This window comes from Squalius cephalus (genome assembly GCF_949319135.1).
Source record: "Squalius cephalus genome assembly, chromosome: 7".
NCBI lineage: Eukaryota > Metazoa > Chordata > Actinopteri > Cypriniformes > Leuciscidae > Squalius > Squalius cephalus.
Genome location: NC_137128.1, coordinates 28,084,798 through 28,109,047, shown reverse-complemented (window position 1 = coordinate 28,109,047; position 24,250 = coordinate 28,084,798). Strand labels below are relative to the sequence as shown.

At 37.4% G+C, this 24,250-nt stretch overlaps 3 protein-coding genes across 6 annotated transcripts in view; 1 reads left to right on the top strand and 2 right to left on the bottom strand.

Moving 5' to 3' along the window:
- Positions 1-291: 291 nt before the first annotated feature.
- On the bottom strand, positions 292-4,037 carry LOC307162006 (uncharacterized protein). The gene is made up of 4 exons (XM_079877045.1): positions 3,594-4,037; positions 3,318-3,471; positions 1,947-2,119; positions 292-1,859 (listed from the first exon to the last, which is right to left on the bottom strand). The coding sequence occupies exons 1-4, from the start codon at positions 3,741-3,743 to the stop codon at positions 1,485-1,487; spliced, it is 852 nt and encodes a 283-aa protein (XP_079733171.1). The 5' UTR covers positions 3,744-4,037; the 3' UTR covers positions 292-1,484.
- Positions 4,038-4,714: 677 nt separating this feature from the next.
- On the top strand, positions 4,715-9,273 carry toe1 (target of EGR1, exonuclease). Its single transcript, XM_079877042.1, has 7 exons — positions 4,715-5,259; positions 5,365-5,405; positions 5,497-5,593; positions 5,678-5,836; positions 5,927-6,186; positions 6,281-6,443; positions 7,575-9,273. The coding sequence occupies exons 1-7, from the start codon at positions 5,146-5,148 to the stop codon at positions 8,217-8,219; spliced, it is 1,479 nt and encodes a 492-aa protein (XP_079733168.1). The 5' UTR covers positions 4,715-5,145; the 3' UTR covers positions 8,220-9,273.
- The window catches only part of tesk2 (testis associated actin remodelling kinase 2), a 34,930-nt gene continuing 19,151 nt past the window's right edge, over positions 8,472-24,250 (bottom strand). For all 4 annotated transcript variants that reach the window (XM_079877039.1, XM_079877041.1, XM_079877040.1 and 1 more), the window contains 7 exons: positions 17,277-17,423; positions 15,812-15,894; positions 14,442-14,526; positions 14,257-14,340; positions 14,023-14,109; positions 13,483-13,624; positions 8,472-10,502 (listed from right to left, as the gene is read on the bottom strand). In XM_079877039.1, coding sequence (XP_079733165.1) covers positions 9,586-10,502; positions 13,483-13,624; positions 14,023-14,109; positions 14,257-14,340; positions 14,442-14,526; positions 15,812-15,894; positions 17,277-17,423 — 1,545 coding nt within the window. In that variant the 3' untranslated portion in view covers positions 8,472-9,585. The remainder of the gene's footprint in view (positions 10,503-13,482; positions 13,625-14,022; positions 14,110-14,256; positions 14,341-14,441; positions 14,527-15,811; positions 15,895-17,276; positions 17,424-24,250) is intronic.

Below are 24,250 nucleotides of genomic sequence, written 5' to 3'. Positions count from 1 at the left end.
TTATGCAACCGGCCCCAGTTCACGAGCGTTGTATTTGAGACTCTGCCAGTTTGTGCCACTGTTTGCTTGAGCTAAACATTCAGTGATCACATCATGTGAAAAACATGATGTCTGTAAATTTACTGTCCTGTTCAAATTATGCAATTGATCCTTCAGTCACCAATTACTATGCTTTGTTGAAAAGTAATTTAGCAAGAATATTATTCAAATCTATGAGAATATACTTGTCTGCTCATACCTTTCCCTTTAAAATCATAGGAACATTCACAGGGATGTCAGCCACACACTAAATAAATGAGAACATAGAGGCATTTTTTAATGTCTGGCCTCGCTGTATGTACACAAAAGTAAACAATCTGAAATTGACACCTTAGAAAACATTCTTGAAAGATCTTACACCATCTCATGGACAGAGGAATTGATTTTAGTTTGGCAAACAGCAGTGTTTCACCCTTGAAATGATTGGGACAAAGTACACGCTTTAATCCACGGAGCAACAACCTTCAGTACACGTTTAAAATATCTGAACAGAAATGAGCACAAACAAAAAAACAACAACAACTGGTATAACACCTAGAACTAAATATCAATTAAAAAAAAAAAAAAAATCATTGTTGTATTATTTAAAGTGCTTTAAACCCTACATGTTCCTCAAATATCCCTAATAATGTGCTCTCTGAATTTCTCAGTAAAACACTTTCTTAAAGGGATAGTCCACCGAAAAAATAAACCTGTGACTTTCTTTCATGGAACACAAAAATCAGATACAGGTTTGAAAAAACACGAGGGTGAGTAAATACAAAAATATAGATTTGTGGGTGAACTATCCCTTTAAGACACACAGTTGATCTACTGTCAGGACAAGTGACCCATCACAAAGCAGTTTCTGATTAAATTAATATGATAAAACCAGAAACTCTGGTTTGCAGACAGAAGTTTATTATTCAGAACAGTACTTTCAGTTTGGCAGCTGCATGATTTGTGTGGTGGGTCTATAAATATGTGCAATCTTTTTAGCGGCTAAACTCCTTCACTACACATCATATACCAGATTTACACATAGCACCGCTACCAATATACCAATTTAAAGTAGATATTTTGACAGTCATATCGTCAGTTTTGACATTTCCCCAGATCTTCTCCAATATCTTTGTCTCAGTAGCAAAAATCAAGTTCAGAGTGATAACATTTGGATTTCAGGGCACACCATGTTTCTGTAAACAGCTGAAATTATTCCACCAACAATTTTCTCAATATGCATAAAAGGTGCAAAATTTGCCTCAAGACAGATGCAGCAAGACCGAAACATTTCTTTCTTAGAGAAAAGAACACGTGTAATATTGAATCAGCTCCAGACTGTTGTGGTATTTATGCAAATGGTTTTAAAATGCAACAACAACCACAACGCAGTAAACAAACATCATCTGTGAGTCCCGCCGTTGCTTCGCCTTTGGCTGGTTTAACAGTCAAGCATTAGTGGCGTTTCAGGTCATGACACCAATCAGTCCTTCGTCGCTCGTGACATTGCCCTCTGGACTGTCACACGCTGTTATGATGCCCAGGCCGAGCTCTGCCAGTTCGTCCTGCATACTTGTGGTCACCATCATTTTGGGCTCCAGGCGATTGCACAGCGTCCTGTAAGAAGGCAGGGGGTAGCCCAGTTCCCTGAGGTACTCGTATCCTTTAACCCCCACTGCACAGCGGATTTTTCGGGCCGTCAGTAAAGTGTCATGGGACCACACTGCCCTCCGAGAACGCTTGGCTAATGTTAGGGCGCGAATCTGATCCTCAAACAGGAACACCTGCAGCCCCTTTTCTATTTTACTCAGTTTGTAAAGACGTTTCTTCATCTCCTCTGCCTGTGTAAAAAATAGAAATGACAAAATGTTACCAGTGTTTTCAATCGATTATGATTCGTTCTTATGATTCATCAGAATAAATGTTACCTCTCTCTGTAGTCTGACTGTGTGCTGCTGTTGCTGCTCTAGCTTGCTTTTATAATGCTGGCAGAGAGAACAGGGTCGCTCTTCCTCTGCCCCCTGAACTCCATCCTCCTCTGAATCCACAGGGGGCTGTCGGCGGGCATAACCATGATCCCCCATGTTCAAGTCCTTTTCCACTACGGTAACAACATTATACATGCATTTACACAAAGTCACCTAAAAGTTTTGTTTTGTTTACAAATTTTCATCACTATTCTTACTGATGTCCTGTATAAAGTTTTACAGATACCAAATAAATGACTAAATTATTTTTAATTACTTACAGATGCGTTCACACCGAAGGTTTCCAAATACATACATTTGTAGTGCTTGTAACATTTTTTTTTTTTCAAATTAAAATTTCAGGGAAATGGCTCAAATATAAAGGAAATATAATAAGAGATGGCGATGTGCAAAAAAATTATTGAAATGTATATATTTCAATGGTTTTTAAAAAAAACGTTTGCGTTCCCCGAGAAAATTTGCGTTCACTTTGAACTTTTTTGTAATGGAAATAATATGAAGTGGGAGGAACAACTTGCAGATCAACGCAACGTTTTTCTGGGAACGCAATACTTTTGCGAGAGAACACAAAGATTTTATGAGCAAATGCAAAGTTTCTCGGGGAAAAGTAATATATTTGCAAAAGAACGCAAAAGTTTTGCGAACAAAAGCCAAGTTTCTCAGGGAAATTTTATACTTTGCAAAACTTGATAGAGAACGCAAAAGTTTTGCGAACAGGGAAACGTAATACTTTGCTAGAAATCGCAAAACTTTTGCGTTCTCTAGCAAAGTATATCAGAGAAAACGCAATACTTTTGCTGAAGAATGCAGAAGTTTTGCGAGTGAATGCAAAGTATCTTTAGGGAGCGCAATACTTTTGCTAGAGAACGCAAAAGGTTTGCAAGCGAATGCAAAGTTTCTAGAGGAAATGCAACACTGCAAGAGAATGCAAAAGTTTTGTGGGCAACTGCAAAATTTCTAGGGAAATGCAAAAAAAAAAAGTTTCTCAGGGAAATGTAATACTTTGCAAAAGAACGCAAAAGTTTTGCGAGCGAAGGTAAAGTATCTTGGGGGAACAGTACACAATAGTTTTGCAAAAGAATGCAAATGTTTTGTGATCAAATGCAAAGTTTCGCAGGGAAATGCAGGACTTTTGCTAGAGAACACAAACGTTTTGTGGGCGAATGCAAAGTTTCTCTGGGAAACGCAATACAAGTGGCAAGTGCAAAAATTTTATTACACAATAGCATTGGAACATCATTTTTCCTCCCATCTAATAGCTATTTTTTCCATCACATTGTGCCTTTAGGGACTCCATACAAAAAACTTTACCTGGCTCATTTTTAACAGGTAACGCTACTTGAGGGGTGACAGGAGAGGGAGGGTCGGGTACATTGAACAGTGTGGGGATTGCGTTTGGTTTGAGTTTCCTTCCCCCTGCTGGTGATCTGGCGATCTCCTCAAACTGGCTTTCCTCAAAGTGGTCCTGTCACGGAAATAAAGCTTTATGGCAGGAATATAGATATATAGTTACACCAAGAGGATGTCAGAAGAATGACTTCATTGTTTTCTTCTGCAGAATTTAATACTCGCATGCTTTTCACTTGCCTGGCACAGTCTGGAGCAGGGAGTTGGTACAAAATCACGCCGACAGTTTACAAGCCACTTTCTCATGCGCACGGGGTCTTTCGGAAAGCGAAAAAGCTGCTTTCCAATAGTTGTAGAGTTCGAGCAGTTTGGAGCGGAGCATCCACCCATTTTTATTTATGTTCGCCAAATGTTTAACTTACCATCTGGCCAAAACAACAATGACACGTAGCGGTTTGCTAGCAGAGGACTTAGCAGGTGTATTATTAAAAATACGTTAGACGTCAGAAAAAGAGATAGCAGTTATTTTAGCAGACGTAAGCAATGACTTTACGGGTGGTCTCTTTAATGTATTGAGTAGAAAATACGATTACTTAAAACGAAAATATTTTACTAGTAAGTGAAATGCAGAGTTTGTTTGAGCCAAAATGGCGCCGGTAGGCGACATGATGACGTATGATGTGAGAGTTGACTTTAGTTTCGCCTGTATGAAATTCGTTCACATTTAGAAAATGCGCATAATGTAAATAGTTTTTATGCGTCATTTAACAGTTCAGAGAATGCGATACAACGAACAAAAAGAAAGCAAAAAAGATGCTTGTGTGCATGTGAGCTGTTACATAAATTTAAAAAGCTTTAAACATTTTTTAATTGTTTTCATACGTTTATTTTATGTTCACGTGTTTGAAAGGTACTAATGTTTTAAAGTATTAGGGTTACAGAAGGTAATATTATGACTTTTGCGTTATGTTTTTTTTTAAATGGCAGTTAACAATTACAAAAAGGCAATACAAAACCATAAGGTTCCTAAAACAGAGCACAACTACGCCTATATAAAATGATAATAATAATAATAATAGAAAATAAATAAAATAAAATTAGTAATAACTTATGTATCAGGGTCTACTGATAATTTACATTTCTTCAATAAGCTAAGTAATCTTCCACTTTTTGGTTTTGAAATTCTCAAGGATTTACAGTAAAATTGTACATTTTACACATTTTACATTTTTTTTTTTTTGGGTTATTCTTTACTTGTGAACGTTTGTGAACTGTTTTAAAGTGATTAATATTAATAATACTTTTTTTTTTTTTAATTCAAAAAGTAATGCTTCACACTCCAGTCCAGTGGGTGGTGAACACGCATATTACGCCATCCGCCATAAAACGTAGAAGAAACTCCAACCGGAAAGAAAATATACACACACATGTTACACTGGCGATTGAACTTATGAAAGTTATAGGAACACATTTACGAATTTGACGTCTAGAATAGCCTATTACATTTGGGAACAGTCGGAGAAACGCGAAAGCCAAGCAATTATTATAATTCTACCAGGCACATTATAGATATATTCGATTATGTTTTGTTGCTCTCCGAAATGACATTTTATGCACGTCTGCATTATCTGCTTTGACGGCATCATCATTTTGTTTTACGTAAATATATAACAGCGGTGACGTAGAGCACTCACTTGTTGACTTTGATTAGAGAGGTAGTTTGTAAAGACCATTAAGAAAATCTCTCTTCAGCAGATGTGTGGTATTGGTTAATTTATCCAGTGCACTTAAAATGTCATCCTCAATGATAGTCCCTGTAATAGATGTGCAGGGAAACAATTTTAAGGAGTTATGGGCAGCAATGGTGTTAGCCATTAAAACATCTTCATTCATCGCCATTGATACGGTGAGATAAAACGCATTCTCTATTGAGAAACTGAACCGAATGAGAAAATGTATGTGTTTAATACCAGAATTGAGCAAGATGATTCATGTATGTGGTCTCTTTTAGGAACTGAGTGGTCTTGGATCAAGGAAAGCTCTTCTGGCTGAGTATGTTGTGTGACTAAAATATTATTACCCAGTATCATAAATGACGGGGAAAGTGGTTATTACAAAAGTAATGTTTTTTTTGCCTTTAAAGATCCATTGAAGACAGATACAAAGCCATATGCCATGCAGCCCGCACACGTTCGATACTTTCATTGGGGTTTGCTTGTTATAAAGAGCTTGACAACAAAGTAAGGATCTTTGATTAACATATATTTTCCCTCTGAATACGTAAACGGACATTGCATTGATTCTTGTGCCTTTCCTGTTTCTAGGCAGACAGCACATACCTGGTCCAGATTTACAATCTAACCTTGCTTTGCTCAGAGGAATACATCATTGAACCTCAGTCAGTGAAGTTCCTTGTGCAACATGGATTTGACTTCAACAAACAATATGCTGAAGGCATTTCTTATCATAAGGGTAATGATAAAGTGAGTATGAACTTATAAGATAGAATGTTTCATGAAGATGCATAGGTTTCAGGTTTAGAGGCTTAAGTGGGTGTTTTGTGCTTCTTTTAGGAAGGTGATGCCCATGGGGTAAACATGCGGTCCTTGTTCTTAGAACTGCTTCGGGCCAACAAGCCCTTGGTGGTCCATAATGGGCTGATAGACATGGTTTTCTTGTACCAGTGCTTCTATGCCCATTTACCTGAGCGACTGGGCACCTTCACTGCCGATCTGTCCCAGATGTTTCCCTCAGGCATCTATGACACTAAGTATGCAACAGAGTATGAGCTGCGGCTTACAGCCTCATACCTGGAATATGCCTATAAGAAGTGGTATGTGTAATACCTCAATATGCCAAAAGTAAAAAATGTACATGTCTGTTCAGTTCCTAAACTTTAAGGTAGGCCTATTTCTTTTCCTCCACAGTAAGCTGCTAAATAGCAGAGACATTGAAGGCGGTGGTAATGGGAGTCGTGTGTTCCTAGAGTTTTGTAAATATACAGGCAACATGGAGAGCTACATCGACTACAGGCCTTGCTTGGACAACCAGAATCAGGATGGAGCCCTCAACATCTGTGTTCAGTTCTCTGTGAGTTCCTCAGATTCATTGGGGCTATATACTACCGCTCAAAAGTTTGGAGTCAGTAAGAGTTTTTTTTTTTTTTTTTTTAAGAAAGAAAGAAATTCAGCATTAAATTGATCAAAACAAGTGACTAAAATAAATGGTTTATTTAAATTGCTTTGTTTCTATGAATCAAAGAATAAAGTATTAAGTTTTCCACAAAAATATTAAGCTGTACAGCAGTTTTCAACATAACACGACAACATAGCTTTACACAAAGACAGTATTAAAATATTAGAATAATTTAAACATTTCTGATCATGCGTCATTGAAGACTGGAAGAATCGCTGGTGAAAATTCAGCTTTGCCATCATAGGAATAAATTACATATTTTTCAGCCTTGGTGATAAGAGACTTCTTTCAAAAACATAGAAAAGAGAAAAAAAATCTTATAGACCCCAAACGTTTTGCACGGTTGTTAACACACACACACAGGTGGCCAAAAGTTATGTCTGGCCTAAGAAAATTGACATCTTCAGTTTATTTTTGAAACATGCCAAATTGTGCGTACATAAGTTTTTGTTGCACATCTTACATGTACTTACTCTAATAATGACAGTAAATTATGCATAATTACATGCAACTAACCCTAAACCCAACCTTAATTATATAGCAAATACATGTTAATTAATATTACTCAGTACTTATTTGTATAATTACACTGTAACAAGTACACCTTAAAATAAAGTGTGACCAACATTTCTTTAATGGCACTTTTTTATTGTCAGTATTGATACCTCTGTTATTATACTTTTTCCTGAGGATAAAACGAGACTGTTTTTATTTTTCATTTAATGATGTTTGGTATTGTTTACGGAATATGATCAAGTGTCGCATTTACTTTTGCATTTAGTGATTCCAGATTTTACTCTCGTCATTACTCTATCTGTTCTGTTTGAATAAGAGCTGTCTGTTTCTTTTTTATTTTCCTACTTTGAAGCCTTCATTTTCATGTTAAAAAAACATAAGAGCATGTGTGAAGGCATATAGATATTTAAATAAAGTAATGAGGTTTCACTTAAACTCACCCCCTTCATCATCGTATTCCTGAAATTGTATATGACATTGCTAATGTTTTCTGCTCTGCTCTACTGCTAGGCTTATGGATGGTGTCCTAATGGCTCTCAGTGCACAATGTCACATGACACAGACCTTATAATCCAGCAAGATGAGAAGATCAAAGAAGACAAGAGGAAGAAGAGGAAGCGGAAGAACAAAAAGAAAGATTCTAAAGGGGCCTCTGAGTCATGCAGTTCCCCACAGGGGAAAAGATCGCACTTTGAAGGAGCTGAGCTGGACCAGGCAATGCCCATGTCTGAACCAGCACTCCCTGAACATCAGGAGGAGACCACGAGAGCTGATCCAACAGATGCCACGCATGTGATTGAACCTGGGAGAACAGCCAGCAAGAATGGAAATGAGGAATCTCAGCCAGAAGCACTTGCTGAAGCTCCTGATAGACCAAAACAGAAGAAAGCCGAAGGAGGAACTCACCGAGCAGGATTTGACGCTTTCATGACTGGCTATATTTTTGCTTATGCCAGAAATCTGACAAAAAACACAGAGGAATCCAGCACTGCTCCTCTCGTTCCTACATGTCTCAATAAGCTGTTCCTCAGTGGCAAGTCTGTTCCTCTACATGTAGTTAAAAGCACCTTCTCAAAGTCTTCAAAGGCTCATGTGCACAAGATGGACTATGTCTGGGGGAAAAGCACTGCTGTAAAAGCTGAAGGAAATGCATAGAAAACTTTCATTTTTAAGATTTCACTTTATGTACATTTTTGGACAAATAAAATCTAAGTTTTCCTATGGTTTCCTGTCCTTATAATGCCTGTTTTCTCCTGTCTGATTTAATGTACATTTAAACTATTCTTAAGTGTGCTAGACTTGATAGGCATTTTGAAGAAGCCATTAAAGTATGGATGATGATGATGGTTTAGGTCTGCAACAAGGTTAATGAACAATAGTACATTAAGCAAAGCCACAATACAAAAATCAGTAAGATATTTTGAATTTATTTTAAACAAATGGGAATACACACATGCATTTAAACAATTAAAGCCATATAAATGGGGAAAATAAGTCCTGATCTGTCTTTGGTAGAAATATACATCTCTTTCTCATTCATTTACAAATCTACAATCTAAAAGTGTTGAGAAAACAGCCAGGACTGAGAAAACAGAAAAATAGAGTTAAAAATAAACTAGCAAAAACTGACCATTTTCAACATGTACAGAAATCTATTCATCAGATCGTATAAACAACAACAACAACAACAACAACACGGTTTAAACAGTTCACGGACAATGAAGACATAGTAAAATTATTTTTTTCTCCTTATAAATATCAAAATAAATCCTCTCTATAAAACTATCATGCCTTGGTTAAATTTATTGCATAGAAATGTAGTGACAAATAACAGATTAAAAAAAAGTTCAAACCATTAACTTATTTCAAGTGCAATTACGATTTTAAGTAGATACAGACATGGACTTTTTTTTTTTTTTTTAAGACCTGAGAGGTCAAAGTGTGAAAATTGTCCTTGTCCTGAAATTACCATGGCACACACCGTTAGCATAGGATAAAAACGGGAGCTTTTTAAGATGCGAGACGACATGGAATGTTTGCTGCGGATTTTTTGCCAGGCCCACGCAGTGCAAAAAGACTCAAATCACCTTTCATTAACTTATGAAAAAAATCAGAAACACATTGAAATGGCCAAAGCTGCTCACTTAAATATACATTGGATACAGTTTGTGGACAAACTTTAAAAAACAAAAACAAAACGGCTTTTGTGGTAACTAATGTGGTGCAACCAATATAGCATGTATTATACAGAAAAACAGAACGTGTCTCATCATTAGCCCTGTGTGAAGTGCCGTCCATTGTATCTCCCTGTTTGAGTTCTTCATAGTGTGATGGCTAACTTCTAACGCATGGACCGGATCAGTGTTTCACACCTGTTTCCTGCTCCCATGTTCAGTCCCCTTTTAGCTTAAGGTACAAGGGTTTCCTTCCCTTAAAGGAACAACACATACAACGTATTATCGTATTAAATATTGAATGCATATAATCTCTGTTTGCGTGACCAAACTCCTTTCTACACTATCTAGATATCACATCTGGAGATGTGGCCTCCAGAAGACGAGGCTTTGCAGGCTGTGAGGACTATCGGACAGAGTTCCTCAGGCTCCACAGACATGCTTAGCGTGAGCGAGTTCTTGTTGGAGATCATCATGCCATCCTGTTCTTCAGCCTCCATGTCCTCGCAGAAGCCACCGAGACTTCCGTTGTGCATCTGGCTGAGGACAGTGTCTTTATCATCCGCAGGGCTTCCTCTGCTACTAGAGCAGTCCATGGCCTCTGCTTCTCCTCCATCAGAGGGTACACGAGAAGACCAGTCCTCTGCCGCCTCCACTTCCTCCTCTTTGTCGGCTTGCGGCTTGAATGGAGGGATCTCCGTTACAGCGTACTTCTTAGCCCAGCTGCTGAGCGTCTTTTGGGGGTTTTCACTGCTGGGCTGTCCGGCCTCGCTCCTGGACATGGTGTGAGATGAGAATAAGACTTCTGAGTGGGGCAGCCGGGGAGAGACAGGGAGCGAACGACACTGCCGACCGGGCAGCTGCCAGGGCTCCGTCCAGGAGGTGGAGCAGTTGTTGCCAGAGGCACCAGTGCTGATGTTGGGTTGAGGCTGGTATGAGCTTTGACTGCCGTGAGGTGCGTGCAAATCAAACATGAGCGAGAAGACCGACTTGCTGGGCATGTCATAAAACTTGATCTTGCCACCTTTTAAGTCCTCTCTGGCACTGAAAGGGTTGACTTTCGGTAGCCCATGCGTTAAGCCCCTAGGTCCTGGGTTGTAGTAAGGGTCCTGGACGTTCACTTTGCGGGTGGGTTTACGAGAAAAAATGTCAGACTGACTACGGGAAAGCCAGATGTTGCGACGTGGACGGGGGGACTTGGGTGGGATCTTGTCATCCTGAAAAGCAAGAGGATTTAACCTCTTTATACCCTTTTCACCTGGACCTAGAACAACAATAAGAGAGTTGAGACCACATTAGAGTGTTTCTATGATAACGCTTTACAGTGAGATTCTATATGTTAACATTAGGCAGCGCATTAGGTAAAAATATCCAAGTGAGAAAAATAATTGTTGTAAAAGTATTGTTAATTGTTAATAGTAATTTCTATGTATACTAATACATTTTAATATCTTAATTAACCTTCACTACCATACAAATGTTTGGGGACAGCAAGATTTTTTTTTTTTATTAAAATTATTATTATTATTTTTTAGAAGTTATTAATACTTTTCAGCAAGGATGCATTAAATTGACAGTAAAGACACTTATTTATTACAAAAGAATTTGCACTTCAAGTAAATGCTATTCTTTTAAACTTACTATTCAAAGAATCCTGAAATCAATTCCTTCTTCCAAAACATGTTTTTGTCTTACTGATGCACTATTTTAAGCCCATTATAAGTGTTTATATTTAAGACCAATCTGGATGCTTTTCGCACGAAATTGCGTACTTGTGTCACTCGCCCGTGCGTGTCTTGTTAAATCCGTAAATAGAGAAAAGTTGCCCCGGATGTGGGAGCAGCATTGGTTAGTTGTCACAACGAGAGAGAGAAAGGTTGACATGGAGCAGTTAAATCTCAAACCTCCAGGTAATCACCCGTTTAAAAAAGAAAAGAAAAAAAGCTGAAATAAGGAGCTTCTGCCTTCAAAAAGAGAAAGACAGAGCTCGTAATAAAATGTGAATCAACATTTGCTTGGCTTTTCGGAGAAGGCGAGAACTGAGGGATTTGAAATGTTGTAAAAGCGAAGTGGAGATAGCGTTTATTACTCAAAGGTGAGTAAGGTATTTTATTGACCAGATAAATTATCATATGTAGTTCTCTAACAGAGTTCATTGTAAGGCATTATCTATTGTGAAGGGCCATTTCATTATGGTTGTTGTAGCGCTGTGCTGGAATTTAAGGAAGTACTGTATCTATTAATGGGTATAGCTACAGTAATGTCTTCAGCTAGTCAGCCTAAGATCCTTTCCATCTAAACTGGTTGTTAACCCTAGTAGTGAATGTTTTCTGAGCAGTAGGATAACCATATTCATCCGCATAATCATCACGTAAAGCCGAAGCAAAACAAAACAATATTCTCCTGCAAAATGCTTTGTTTAACCACCAGAGGGCCTCAATTTACATAGTATATCTTTAAGCAGCAAGACAGTTTTTCAACATCAATATATAATAAAATAATAGCAAGAAATGTTTCTTGAGCACCAAATCAGCATATTAGAATAATTTCTGAATGATCATGTGACAAGGCTGGAGTAATGGCTGCTGAGAATTCAGCTTTACCTTCACATGAATAAATTACTTTAAAATGTGTCAAAATAAAGTTATTTTAAATTGCAATAATATTTCACAATATTAGTTTTACCGTATTTTTGATCAAATAAATGCAACCTTAGTGAGCAAAAAAACAAAAACAAAAACAAAACAAAACAAAAAACACCTTCAAAAACATTATTAAAATACCTTTCAAAAGTTTGGAGTCTGTAAGTTTGTGTATATTAATAAATGCTTTAAAAACAGGTGTTCATTGTTAGTTCATGATGATACCAAATGCATTATATACTGATATATATATATTGATTCTCTTGACAAGTGTAAACACTATGGCACCATCAAAATTTAGTGAGAGCATAATGACCAGTCTGATACAACAACAATGACATGAGTTTGAGGTGGGGCTAACCAATGACAGATGCAAGAAATCTTCAGACAACCCGTTTAAAAACAATATTTCTGCTAGTCACCAAACAGAACCCACACACACGCACACACACTAGGGGGTGACAAAATCTGCAAAGCAAATAGCATGAATCAGGTTTAACATATCAAAACTCAAAATACAGTGCACTGGAAAATAAGTACATGGAATTCAAACTCTGCCTATATTCATTAAAACATTTAAGAAACAGAATACAATGTTGGTAGTTTAAAGGTTTGGAAGGTAAGGAAGATTTTTTTTAATGCAAGTCAAAGCTGCATTTATTTGACCAAAAACTAGTGAAACAGTAATACTTTGAAATATTATTACATTTTTAAAATACATACTTTGTATTTTAATATATTTAAAATTTTCATTTATCCCCGTGATGGCATAGCTGAATTTTCAGCATCATTACTCCAGTCTTCAGTGTCACATAATGATCCTTCAAAAATCATTATAATATACTGATTTACTGCTCAAGAAACATTTCTTATTATTATCAATGCTGAAAACAGTGCTTAATATGTTTGTGGAAACAGTGATACATTTTTTTTCTTCAGGATTCTTCATGAATACAAAGTAAAAAGAAAAGCATTGATTTGAAATAGAAATCTTTTGTAACATTGTCTTTACTGTTAATGTTTATCAATGTAATGCTTCATTGAATTGCTTCATCTGACTAGAATGGTAACCTATCCGACTTTCACTTTCAATGAGCCTCTAATCTCTTCTAGCCACACAGTTTTGTGAATTATTCCTTGTTTGTTCAGGATATGAACTAGCAGTGGAAACTAGACTGTGAGATTGCAAAGCAAAGACAGAAAAAGCAAAAGCAAAAGCTGTGCATTATAAGTAATTCCCATAAGGAAAGAACATCCAATCCATAAAGCTCATAGACAGACAATGTTACGGTCTCCAATCCTGTTCGTTTTCTAGTCTCCGTGTTCTTAGAACTCATTGGCCCTGCGATACTACATGAAAAGAGAGTGTTGGATGGTATGAGCAAAGCCTCAGCGGGCGACAGGATGTACTAGCCCTCTGTCAAAGCAACTCACATCAAAGATGCGTTCAAAGCACATCAAAGCTTTAAGTTTGGTGCCAGAAAGTGAATAAAATAGTATGGAATGGACAACAGAAGTTTTCATGATCATATCGGCAATTTGCAGGTTAGTCAAATCAATATCGGTAGTGAAATAAATGCGTTTGCATGAATAAACACGCACCTTTAGGCATGTTTTTTTTCTCAACCTCTCCAGCAGTTAGAAGCATCCTCTCCCTCTCAGAGTCATCAGCTTTCAGCTGTATCTGGATTTCTTCCAACCTCTTTACTAAATCTGGGAATGAGGGCCTGAGCTTTGGATCCATCTGGGAAATATGTGGAGGCAACAAGAACATAAAAAAGCATCAGCATCTAAATCTGGAGGAGCTCCATGTTCTCACTTCTAGAATGTTGCACATCACAGATATTACAGTGGGGCAGTTTCATGTTGTAGTTGCTTGTCTGTTGATAAATTGATATGAAATATTATTACATTACGTACACTATCATTCTAAAGTTTTGGGTTGATAAAATGCTTTAATCTTTCAAACTAATTTTTTACTGACCCCAAACTTTTGAACAGTAGTTTACATGATAAAACTATTGGGAAAAAAATAAAAAAAATAAAAAATACATTATGTGGTAAGAATATAGATCAATTATTTGGTGTACCCTAAAAAGAACTACCAATACATGAATGATTCTTTTAAAGAGAAACTCTCACATTGCAACAGTTGAAGGCGAGCTGAAGGAAGTCAGGGGGACAATCTCCAACCATGTGCTGGAAGGCATGGTAATCCAGGCCAAAGTTCTGCAAGGAGCACATGAGTGGGTGAATGTCATACTTAGGACAAAGAGGTTTTAATGACTAGCATAAACACGTCACGTAGTAAATTTTATCTCCAAAACATTTATTGTAGAGGTTTATAACAGTGAACTACTGCTACTGTGGACTCACTTCAGTGCGCGGCAAGTAGTCGGGATCAGCCTGTATCCTTGCAATGATCTCGCACAAAATAATGCCATATGAAAATACATCAGCCTAGAAATGAATACAGAGAAACGATTATGTGTCCTGATAGATGCTGGCATGAAACAAGCTTTGTGATAGTGCTGAGTGCCGACTGCAGCCGAGAATCTAACCTTCTCATTATACGGCTCGTCTCTTAACACTTCTGGAGCCATCCAAAATGGGGATCCCACCACAGACAGCTTCTCCCCCTCAAAACTGAACACAGAATAGTGGTCTGGTCAAAACACTGACATGTTAAAATGCTTTCACACATTATATAAATACAGACACTTAAGCACTTACAATGACTTTAAATGGCACCTGAAAGTTCAGTTGAGAAAGCAATGCTTTGTGCTGGATCGAGAAGGGGTAACTAGTTGATCAACAACATGACTACTCAAAAAGCTTTGACTAGTTTCTAATTTTTCAATTCTATGTTTAAAGATTCAATATTTTTAGCGGCAGTGCTTTAAATAGAACTTTAGCTGTCAGAACTGTCTTCCATGTTTATCGAGTATCCCCCAAAAAAGTGGTCATACTCCCTCATGTCAATCCAAACCCATAAGACTTTTTCTTTCGAAACACAAAGACAGATTGCACTTAAAACATATCTTCATTTAAAGACATGATTGCGTTATAGGAATTAAATGATAATTTAGGCTTGACACATGAGAACAAACATCATTGGCTCTTGCTAAAGCGCAAACATGTTTATGCATTTTTGATGTTCTCTATGCATGTCCATTAATTTATGCTTATGTGAATAAAAGAATTAAATTAATTAAATGCGTTCATCATATAATGTGATTGTGTCTCTTCAGAAGACGTGGATTAAAGAGCTCGATTCATCTTTACCATGTCTTTATGAACGTTTGGAAGCATACCTTTTTTGGTTGAGTAGACTTTCAATGAAGGAACAGAAACCTCTCAGGTTTCATTAAAATATCTTTGTTTCAAAGATGAATGTCTGATGAAATGACATGAGGGTGAAAAATTTATAACAGCTTTTTCATTTTTAGGTGAACTAACCCTTTAAGATGGTGCAAATTTTACAAATGTAACCCTGAAACTTGTCTAATTATACAGAGCTTCCAGTTTAATCAAATAAAATAGGGATTAATTGACTAGTTGTTCAGGCAACCAACCAACTATTCGATTTAAAAATATATGTATACACTAGTGGTGAGGAGGTCATGGGAAAGAAAGGGTCTTGAACCGCTTTGGTATTATTAGCTCTCTTTAAAGTTGGCTTTGGACGGTATGTTCCTTCCAAATTAGATCCCCTGTCCACATTGCTTGCGTATCACCATTGCTTCCTTTCAGATTGCCATATTAATCATAGCAAAACAGAAGGATGCCCACTTTACTGTTTTATATGGGGAAAAAGCCATATTAATCATACCTGCAGCTGCTTCTATATTAGCATACAGGCAGCAGAGTGAAATTATCACGTGTGCATTTTTTACTCATTTTGTAGGTCCCCACGTTGCCTGTTACTCACTCATGACTGGGGATTTTCTCAGCAAGGCCAAAGTCTCCAACGATCGCAGTGTGGCCATTCTCGTCAGACTTGATCAAGCAGTTCTGAGAGAACATCAAAAGGAAAGAAACAGTAACTAGAAGATCATATTACTTCTCCCACAGGATACCTTACACTTGAGATTCAGTTAATTAGAATCACTTAAACAGAAAGTAATGATGTAGCTAGGAAGCCACAGGGGTGATTCCCACAGTGTATAATTATGGGAAGTCCCAGAAGATAACACAACAGCTGGAGGTAGAGACAGCATGTCAGTGCATGCCACCAACAAGAGCACTGTGAATACTAAATTAAAAGCATCTGTTTCAGTGTTGACTGATATAGTCTTCTTGTTTATAAAGTAACAGCATTAAACCCATAGGACAAGTGTACCCTGAGTTCATCCAATAATTGCCTACCATCATGAGACCAATAAAATTAAGCAATGTAATTACTATTTACAACATTACACTAATATTCACAAATATTTGGGGTCAGTAAGATTTTTTTTTGTCTTATTCAGCAAATATGCATTAAATTGATCAAAAGTGACAAGTTTCAGCTAAAAATTCAGCTTAAAGCAACACGGTGTACATTTTTAAGTTGATTCTTAGCAAAAAACACTTTGTTCTTTCAAAATTATATGTGCTCATTCATATGTAATTACTTCCACCAACTAATCAAGTATTCTCGTAAGCGTAGAATCTGCCACTCAGAATACATACGAGCGAGTCGCTCGAATGGCGGCAGCCATGTTGCGCCTCCATCTTGAAAATACATTAGCCAAAGAGGGACATACCTGGAAATTCAAGCTTCGCCTTTCACGCTTTTACACTCAGTGGCACCGTGACGAATGCGAGGGGGAGATTACTCGCGACTGCCGGCAGATCTCTGACTCTGCTCATGGAGAAAATTATGTAGCCTACGCTCTAAACATTGCCTTACACTATTAATCTCGTACAATATTCAGAATAACGATAGCACTGATACTTTACTAAGATTAGCTTGCATTCGTTTGGGAACCTGATAGCTGATGTTAACAATGAAATGGTACCAAAATAACGAAAACGTAAAACTATTATTCATTTCACATACAGGTCATAACCTACATGTTAACTGACTAAATAACTAAATGCAATTTGTAATAGTTTTCTAAAGTAACCTCATCACTTGAAGGAACACTCATGGACGAAGTCAAACTGGAAGCCATGTTAATCTTGGAATAATGCGGCCACCGTAGGAGTTAAAACGCCCTCGGAATGGGAGGGGCAAGAAAGTAATATTCAGTTGATAGTCATATACAATTTCACCACTAGATGGGAGAAAATCTTACACAGTGTAGCTTTAAAGGAATAACTAAATGCAGCCTTGGTGAGCATAAGAGACTTTGACAAAATCTTACTGACCCCAAACTTTTGCATTGTAGTGTATTTATTGTGAGGATTACCTTGGAGGTGAGATCTCTGTGAAAAATGCCCTTGGAGTGTAGGTAACTGAGGCCCATGGCGATCTCTAAGGCCAGCTTGACCCGTGTGGCCCAGCTCAGGTACTTATTGCTGTCCAGCAGCTGCTCCAAGTTTCCACCATTAATGTACTGAGAAAAGAGAAGATGCCACATGTGTCAGACATCACTGTTTCCATCTCTTTGACATCCTCAAATGGCCCATATTGTATTTGTGAGGTTACATTAGTTAGAATGATGGGACAACAAAAATGCAATGCACAAGACTTTGAATCTGATAAAAAAAAAAAAAAAATCTGACATGTACAACAATAATGGGCAACAATTAAATCAAGCAACTTTAATATTTGCATAATGGGGATTATAGTCATTTTGATGTTCACAGTACTTTGTGTTTACAATACAAAAGTGAATCCTATCAGCTTCCTGTGGGTAAAAGTATTCCATGCCAACTCTCCAGTGGAATGGTTTCCAAGTCACAAAAGCGTGCAAATTAGCAGAGCCCAGTAGAAGCCCTTTAAGTGCTTCTGTTTCACATAGTGATTTTGCATGAAAGCAACATCTAATAACTAGGCAATTATTCCGCAAGAGACGCATTAACTATTCTTTTGCAGCTGTGAATGTTTTGTGTGTGATTAAAACAAGTCTTTGAGATATTAGTTAATGTGGTGCACATGCTACTCGCTAAGAGCCTGATGCATTCACCACAGGGCACTGGTCTCAACTGTGTCCTAATTTTGGGCTGCCTGAAATGATCTGTGCTGACAGATAAAGGGCTCCATATTTAGCTAACAAAATTAGCCATGGATGACTAAACAGAGACGACCTTAGTATGTGGTCAGTGCGGTGAGATATCAACAGGCAGACAAGATGGCCGAGTCAAAATGACAGAACCTTCCAGTTTCCCATTAAGCTTTGGTGCCGTGACCCGGCCAGGTTATCAATAGACCTGCACCTTGGCCCTTGAATAAAATGACCAAATAGGTTATGCTCTCGTAGTTTGAGGACTCATTCAAAGGCAAAAGTAAAATCTTGATGTACAAGTCACTCTCTAGTCACGCTCTTAAAATTTGCTGTATACAGCATAACCTTGAGATCAAGGTTTACAAAAAACACCAGCAAAACATCTAATTATCTGAATTCCCTAGAACTTCAAATTGACAAAATGAGCACTTAGCCCCGTCCCAAATGGCACACACAGCCCACACGGTCCTCAGATGAGTGAACACTTGTACATGGAATGTTGGCAACAAAACATATAAAGGGCATATCAAGCACAATTCGCAGACAGCAGTAATTTATTCTGCAAGCTAAAGTGTCTGATAATAGGTTACTGAGACAAAGCAAATAGTATTTAGCTGGTCGTGATCTCAACAAGATGCCACTCATGAGACAATCTGGTCTATGTAAAACATCACAGCTTTTATTAAGTTACTAAGACTGGATTCTTTATCTCGTCTCACCCCCTGTGGTGACAATGTCTATGTGGTGTTTTAAATATGCTTTAAGACAAACCCTGTACAAATTCAAATAAATAAATTCAAATTCAAATTCATAAATCAACACCATTGCACCAGTATTTTTTGAGATGGTCTTTGGTTCACTGCAGTTTGAAATCGCTGGTGTTTCTGATGTTACAAATTACCTTGTAACCAATCACGTCAATGTGTGTACGTCAACAAGTGAATCTCTGAGCTGGTGTGAGAGAGTGGAGGCGGGGATAATGTGCATATTAATGGAACCTCGTATATTTAATGAGGCAAGGGTGTAGGGTTACATTCAAGATTTTTTTCAAGGAACAAAAACGTTTAAATATGTAATTTTGGTGATCAAAGATAAAAGTATTGACTGCAGGGGGACTTTAAACATTTTTTAAACACACACACACACATATATATATATAAATAAATAAAATGAATTAATACTTATATTCAGCAAACAAATTAAATTGATCAAATGACAGTAAAGACTTTTTTTTTTTTTTAATAAGAACTTTGAAACAAACGCTTTTCTTTCCAACTTTTTATTCATCAAAAAATCGTGAAAAAAAATTATCCACATTGATGATAACAAGAAATGTTTCGAGCACCAAATCAACATAGAATGATTTATGAAGGATCACGTGACACTAAAGACCGGAGTAAAGGCTGCTGAAATTTCTTGAAATTTTAACATTAAAATTTTAAACTTAAATGACCTTTTAAACTATTAAAACAGTTATTAGAAATTGTAATAATATTACACAATATGGTTGCATTTTTTTATCAAATAAATGCAGTTGCGGTGAGCATAAGGAAAATGCATAAATAATGCAACAGTGATATAAGGAGGGAAGTTGTTCGTTGTTTTAGGAACAACATAAATTGACATACAGTCTTGGATATCCTGGGCTAAATATAAAGGCCCACACTTTAGCTATTTGGGCATGTCTATTTTCGCTCCGTTTACTTCAATCAGCAGACGGTTCGCCAAACCACAACATGTGCAGAACTTGTACTACTTACTGGGAGACGCACTGTATAAAAGACAAATAGTAAGTATCTAATAAAAATCAGTTTTTTGGGGCTTACGAGAAGCTACACTAAGTGTTTGCATGTATGAAGACCAGCACATTTGTACATGGCACACAGTTAGCCAAGCCAAATCACGCCATGTGGCTAGCTGTCCCCATCTAATCCCATTTCTCACTCTTCTTACAGACCTGACCTCATGCCCAACATCTATCCTTAACCCAGGTCAGGAAATCTTTCCTCTGGAAGTGCCCTACTTCTGCTATTTGTTGGCTTCATCTCTCAAAGGGTTAAAACTAATCCTACATCGCACCATTTGATCAGTGTTGACTATCCGACGTACTGCCAGACAGATTAAACTGAACAAAAAGGAACAGTTCAGTTTAGGTCTAAAGCTGAGGTACTCCAGGTGATTGATGTGCATGCCTAAATAGAGCAAATCCTCTTGGTGAAACCGTAACCTTGAGTGGGTTGGGTGCTGATGCAGGCTACAACAGAGGATGAAAACCTTCCTGCGGGGCTGATTTCAGAACTGTTGAGTGACGAGAGAGCTCATTTAATACACTGTCAAATCACTCAGCGTCCTTTAAATTAAGTGTATTTATGGGGGGAAAAAATGACTGGGAAATCTTAATGGCACGAGCAACATAAGGCCCCAGTGGCTTTGAAAAATAGTAGAATCCCTCAGCAGGCCAGTGATTACCACTGCACTTATACCCTTTTCTGTCAACATGCATCAAAAAAGCAGAGCAAAGGTCACAGGGCTACGGCAAGAACAAGGGACCTGCAATAGTTTAGACTATAATGGAAATACTAATGTGTCATCATGTCACATATATATATTATATGAACTACAGTATAAACAATCTTTGTGCAGTTGCAAAGATTTTACTCATCTTGACTATTCAGTTTTCCTAAAGGTGCAAATCGGTGAGTTGATAGCCAATCGATTCATTTTTATTTAAAAGGCTATTTTTGTACATTACAAACTACTCGATGGTGATTGATTCTTTTTGACTTTTTGAAATGCATTTTCATTATTCTTAAAAGACTTCCTCAGTGGCTCTCAACCATGGGCTAACTTTTTTTTCTTATGAAGAACCAGGTTTTTTCAAAGCAAAAAAATGTTTTCTGTGTGAACCGGCCCATACGCAGTCTTTCGATAGAACATTTGGCTCAATACCTGCAATTAAATCTTTGTTTTTATAAAAACAAAGCTTTCATTTAACCTTCATAAAAGGCCATTGCTTTGCTAAAAATCCCACTCACCCACCAACTAAATCAACTGGTTCAAGTTGGAGGATAATGATTTATGCACATTGTACAAATATGTACCCTTCTTACCTGTGTAATCAATGTTTATCTTCAGCATAGGACTATATTGCACTGCAGCATTCATACAGGCATAAAACACTCACACAGTTTGAGATGGAAAAAATACATCATGCCTTAAGGGACTGCCAGTGGGCTCTCTAATAGAATACTTCCCCTCGGGCCACTGCAAACAAAGAGTAAACTGTTCAATGTCATAGTGAGTCATTTGATTCACAGGGGGAAATGCCACCAATTTAGGAATCAAGGTACACTGCAAACACTTAAGCCGGATGCACACTGCGATTTTGGCCACGATTTTGCCGTCTGAGACAAATTTTGCAAATCCTAAAAGATTCCTCTGATCCTTGGCTAAAATATGAAGTCATTGATTGTTAGTTTGACATGTTGACCGACAGCCGATTAATGACCGTTGCGATCAAATTTTACCTCCGACAAAATTCTGGCAGTGTCAGAAGATTTGACTCACAGTCCTGCAGTGTGACTTCTACGACGACTGCCAAATTGTCTGCCGTTTGTTTTTCAAGACAAGCCATGACCAAAATTAAATGTTAGAGATTTCTTTGTAGCCTCCATTTCAATACCGCGTGTAATGCAGCTCACTGTCACCGAAAGTGTCATTGATTGATGATGTAAAACTCTGGACAAGCTCTTGAGTGCGTGCGTTTTTAACGTGTCTTGACAGACATTAAAGAGTCACATGATTATTCTAAAAAGAACAATATTTTGTGTATTTGGTTTAATGCAATGTCTTTATGTGGTTTTAGGTTAAAAAAAAAGTCATTATTTCACACATACCGTACATTATTGTTGCTCTTCTATGACCCGCCTTTCTGAAATGCGTCGATTTTTACAAAACTCATCGTTCTTGTGTGTGCTCTGATTGGCCAGCGATCCAGTGCATTGTGATTGGCCCGAATACCTTACGCGTGTGACCGAAATGTCACGCCCCTTACCATATTTGGAACATCAGCTCCCAAAGCAATAATGACAGGTGATAATGTCGGTACTACCTTATCAATTCGAGGCCAAATCTGATCCGGAAAATGCAGATGACCAAGCTGATTGATCAACTTTGCCAGCGTGACTGGACCAGAACTTGTCAGATTGGCAAGGTTTTATTTCATTGGGGACATAATTACTGATTATAGTATACTGTCTTTTTACGTGTCGTGCCGCGCTACGGGGGTGAGAACACGTAAAAATAAAACCATGTCTGCATTTGTGATTGTAGAAATGACATACAAGCATTACTCTATACTGCTCAAAACGTGCGTTTGAATAGTCAGTAGCAAATTCTTAAAATATGAAAATATACTTAAAGGCTGTGTCTGTGTGTCAGAAGTACTAGATTCTACTTGCAAAGATGGAATTGCCCCACTTTTTAGAATCAGCCTTTGTGCACAGCCACTCTCCCAAGTTCTGATAACAGTCCTCCGAAAAATGCGCAACACACAGTCAAATATTTTGGTTGTAATGTTCTGGAACAGTGTTGTAAATAAAGCTTAACCACTGTTTTTCTAATTGTGTCCTCTTTTGGAAGGCCAAACAAAGTAGTTTGGCTTTCACAAGGAGAAACACAGCGTCTCCACAAGATGTTGGTGCTGGCGGGAACAATAATACAGCGAGAATAAAAGTTCCGCCTTCTTTCTTTGTGTATACATTTGGGCTGTGTCATGAAACTCTGCCCCCACATACTGACATAGATTTGTGGGGACGCCGTTTGAACGAAGCGTTTTAAGGCGGTGTGACTGAGCCTTAACTTTTACAAAGAATATGTCTTTGCGCTTGAGACTTTGAGCTTTGTAACTCTGCAGATATTATACATGCACAAACAGCTACATAACACACTAAAGAAAAAGGAAAACGAAATCATATCATATGACCCCTTTAATGACAACTGAGATCTTACAGTGTGACATGGCAACACAGCGATTATCATGTTCGTACAGTCTGACAAGAAATAATCGTAAAAGGACTATTATAAATCGCACAGTGTGCACTCGGTTTAAAATCAATTTATTTTAAACCGTTGAAGAACAACAAGCAGCAAAAGAGAGCTGTCTGAGAGACATGTGCACATGAAGCCACAGTGCAGAGAGCGTGTGAATACTGAACCACCGAATTCGTCTCGGATAGGCAAATACACATACTTGTGAGTCAAAATGCCCATCTTTACAAGTATCCTCATAAACACAGTCATTTATGTCTTAAGTGAAAGTAAACAGTAGAGAAAGAAAACACATGTAACAATATATTGGATCCGTGCATTCACTCGTAAAGTGACGGCAGCCTAATAAACCTGCTGTTGTCTCATCAATGTTAGATAAACTGCTCTTGACTGAATCACTTTTGTAACTTAAAAAAAAAAAAGTATATTTAATTTACACAGTAAAGACTATGCAGTGTTTTTTTATACATTTGATTACTTCATAAAATGGTTGTAGTATTTCTTATTTATAGTGCTTGAAGTTTTTTCAGGTAGGCCCATTTCATTTGTCTGTTCTATTGTAGTTTGTTCTATTGTAGTTTGTTCTATTGTAGTTTGTTCTATTGTAGTTTGTTCTATTGTAGTTTGTTCTATTGTAGTTTGTTCTATTGTAGTTTGTTCTATTGTAGTTTGTTCTATTGTAGTTTGTTCTATTGTAGTTTGTTCTATTGTAGTTTGTTCTATTGTAGTTTGTCCTATTGTAGTTTGTCCTATTGTAGTTTGTCCTATTGTAGTTTGTCCTATTGTAGTTTGTCCTATTGTAGTTTGTCCTATTGTAGTTTGTCCTATTGCTTGTAATTTCCTTGTTTCCTTGTTCTTATTTTCTCACTGACTGTTAACTTGTCTTCAGTAAGCTTGATTTTTTTAACTCCAGTAAGTTTTTTTACTCAGGCCAGTGTTATTTTGTGATATTGAAACTGATGACAATAATTATTTCAATTGTATCATTTTTTAATTCTAAAAAAACATACTTAAAGCAAAACTATATAAACTATATTGTGATATATAGTTATTGTGAAATAAGATGACTATCATGACACAGGATTTTGTTCACATCGCACACCCCTATTGCCCATGATGAAGAGTCAATTGAAGAGATGTGTGGTGAATGAAAGCTCTGAGTCTGA

Excerpts from the sequence above, each read along its gene's own strand:
- toe1 (XM_079877042.1), top strand. The coding sequence starts at position 5,146 with ATGTCATCCTCAATGATAGTCCCTGTAATAGATGTGCAGGGAAACAAT. Across the intron at positions 5,406-5,496 it reads AGGAAAGCTCTTCTGGCTGA|ATCCATTGAAGACAGATACA; the intron begins GTATGTTGTGTG and ends TTGCCTTTAAAG. Across the intron at positions 6,187-6,280 it reads GAATATGCCTATAAGAAGTG|TAAGCTGCTAAATAGCAGAG; the intron begins GTATGTGTAATA and ends TTTCCTCCACAG.
- LOC307162006 (XM_079877045.1), bottom strand. The coding sequence starts at position 3,743 with ATGGGTGGATGCTCCGCTCCAAACTGCTCGAACTCTACAACTATTGGA. Across the intron at positions 3,472-3,593 it reads CCTGCTCCAGACTGTGCCAG|GACCACTTTGAGGAAAGCCA; the intron begins GCAAGTGAAAAG and ends TTTCCGTGACAG. Across the intron at positions 2,120-3,317 it reads ACCTGTTAAAAATGAGCCAG|TGGAAAAGGACTTGAACATG; the intron begins GTAAAGTTTTTT and ends TTGTTACCGTAG.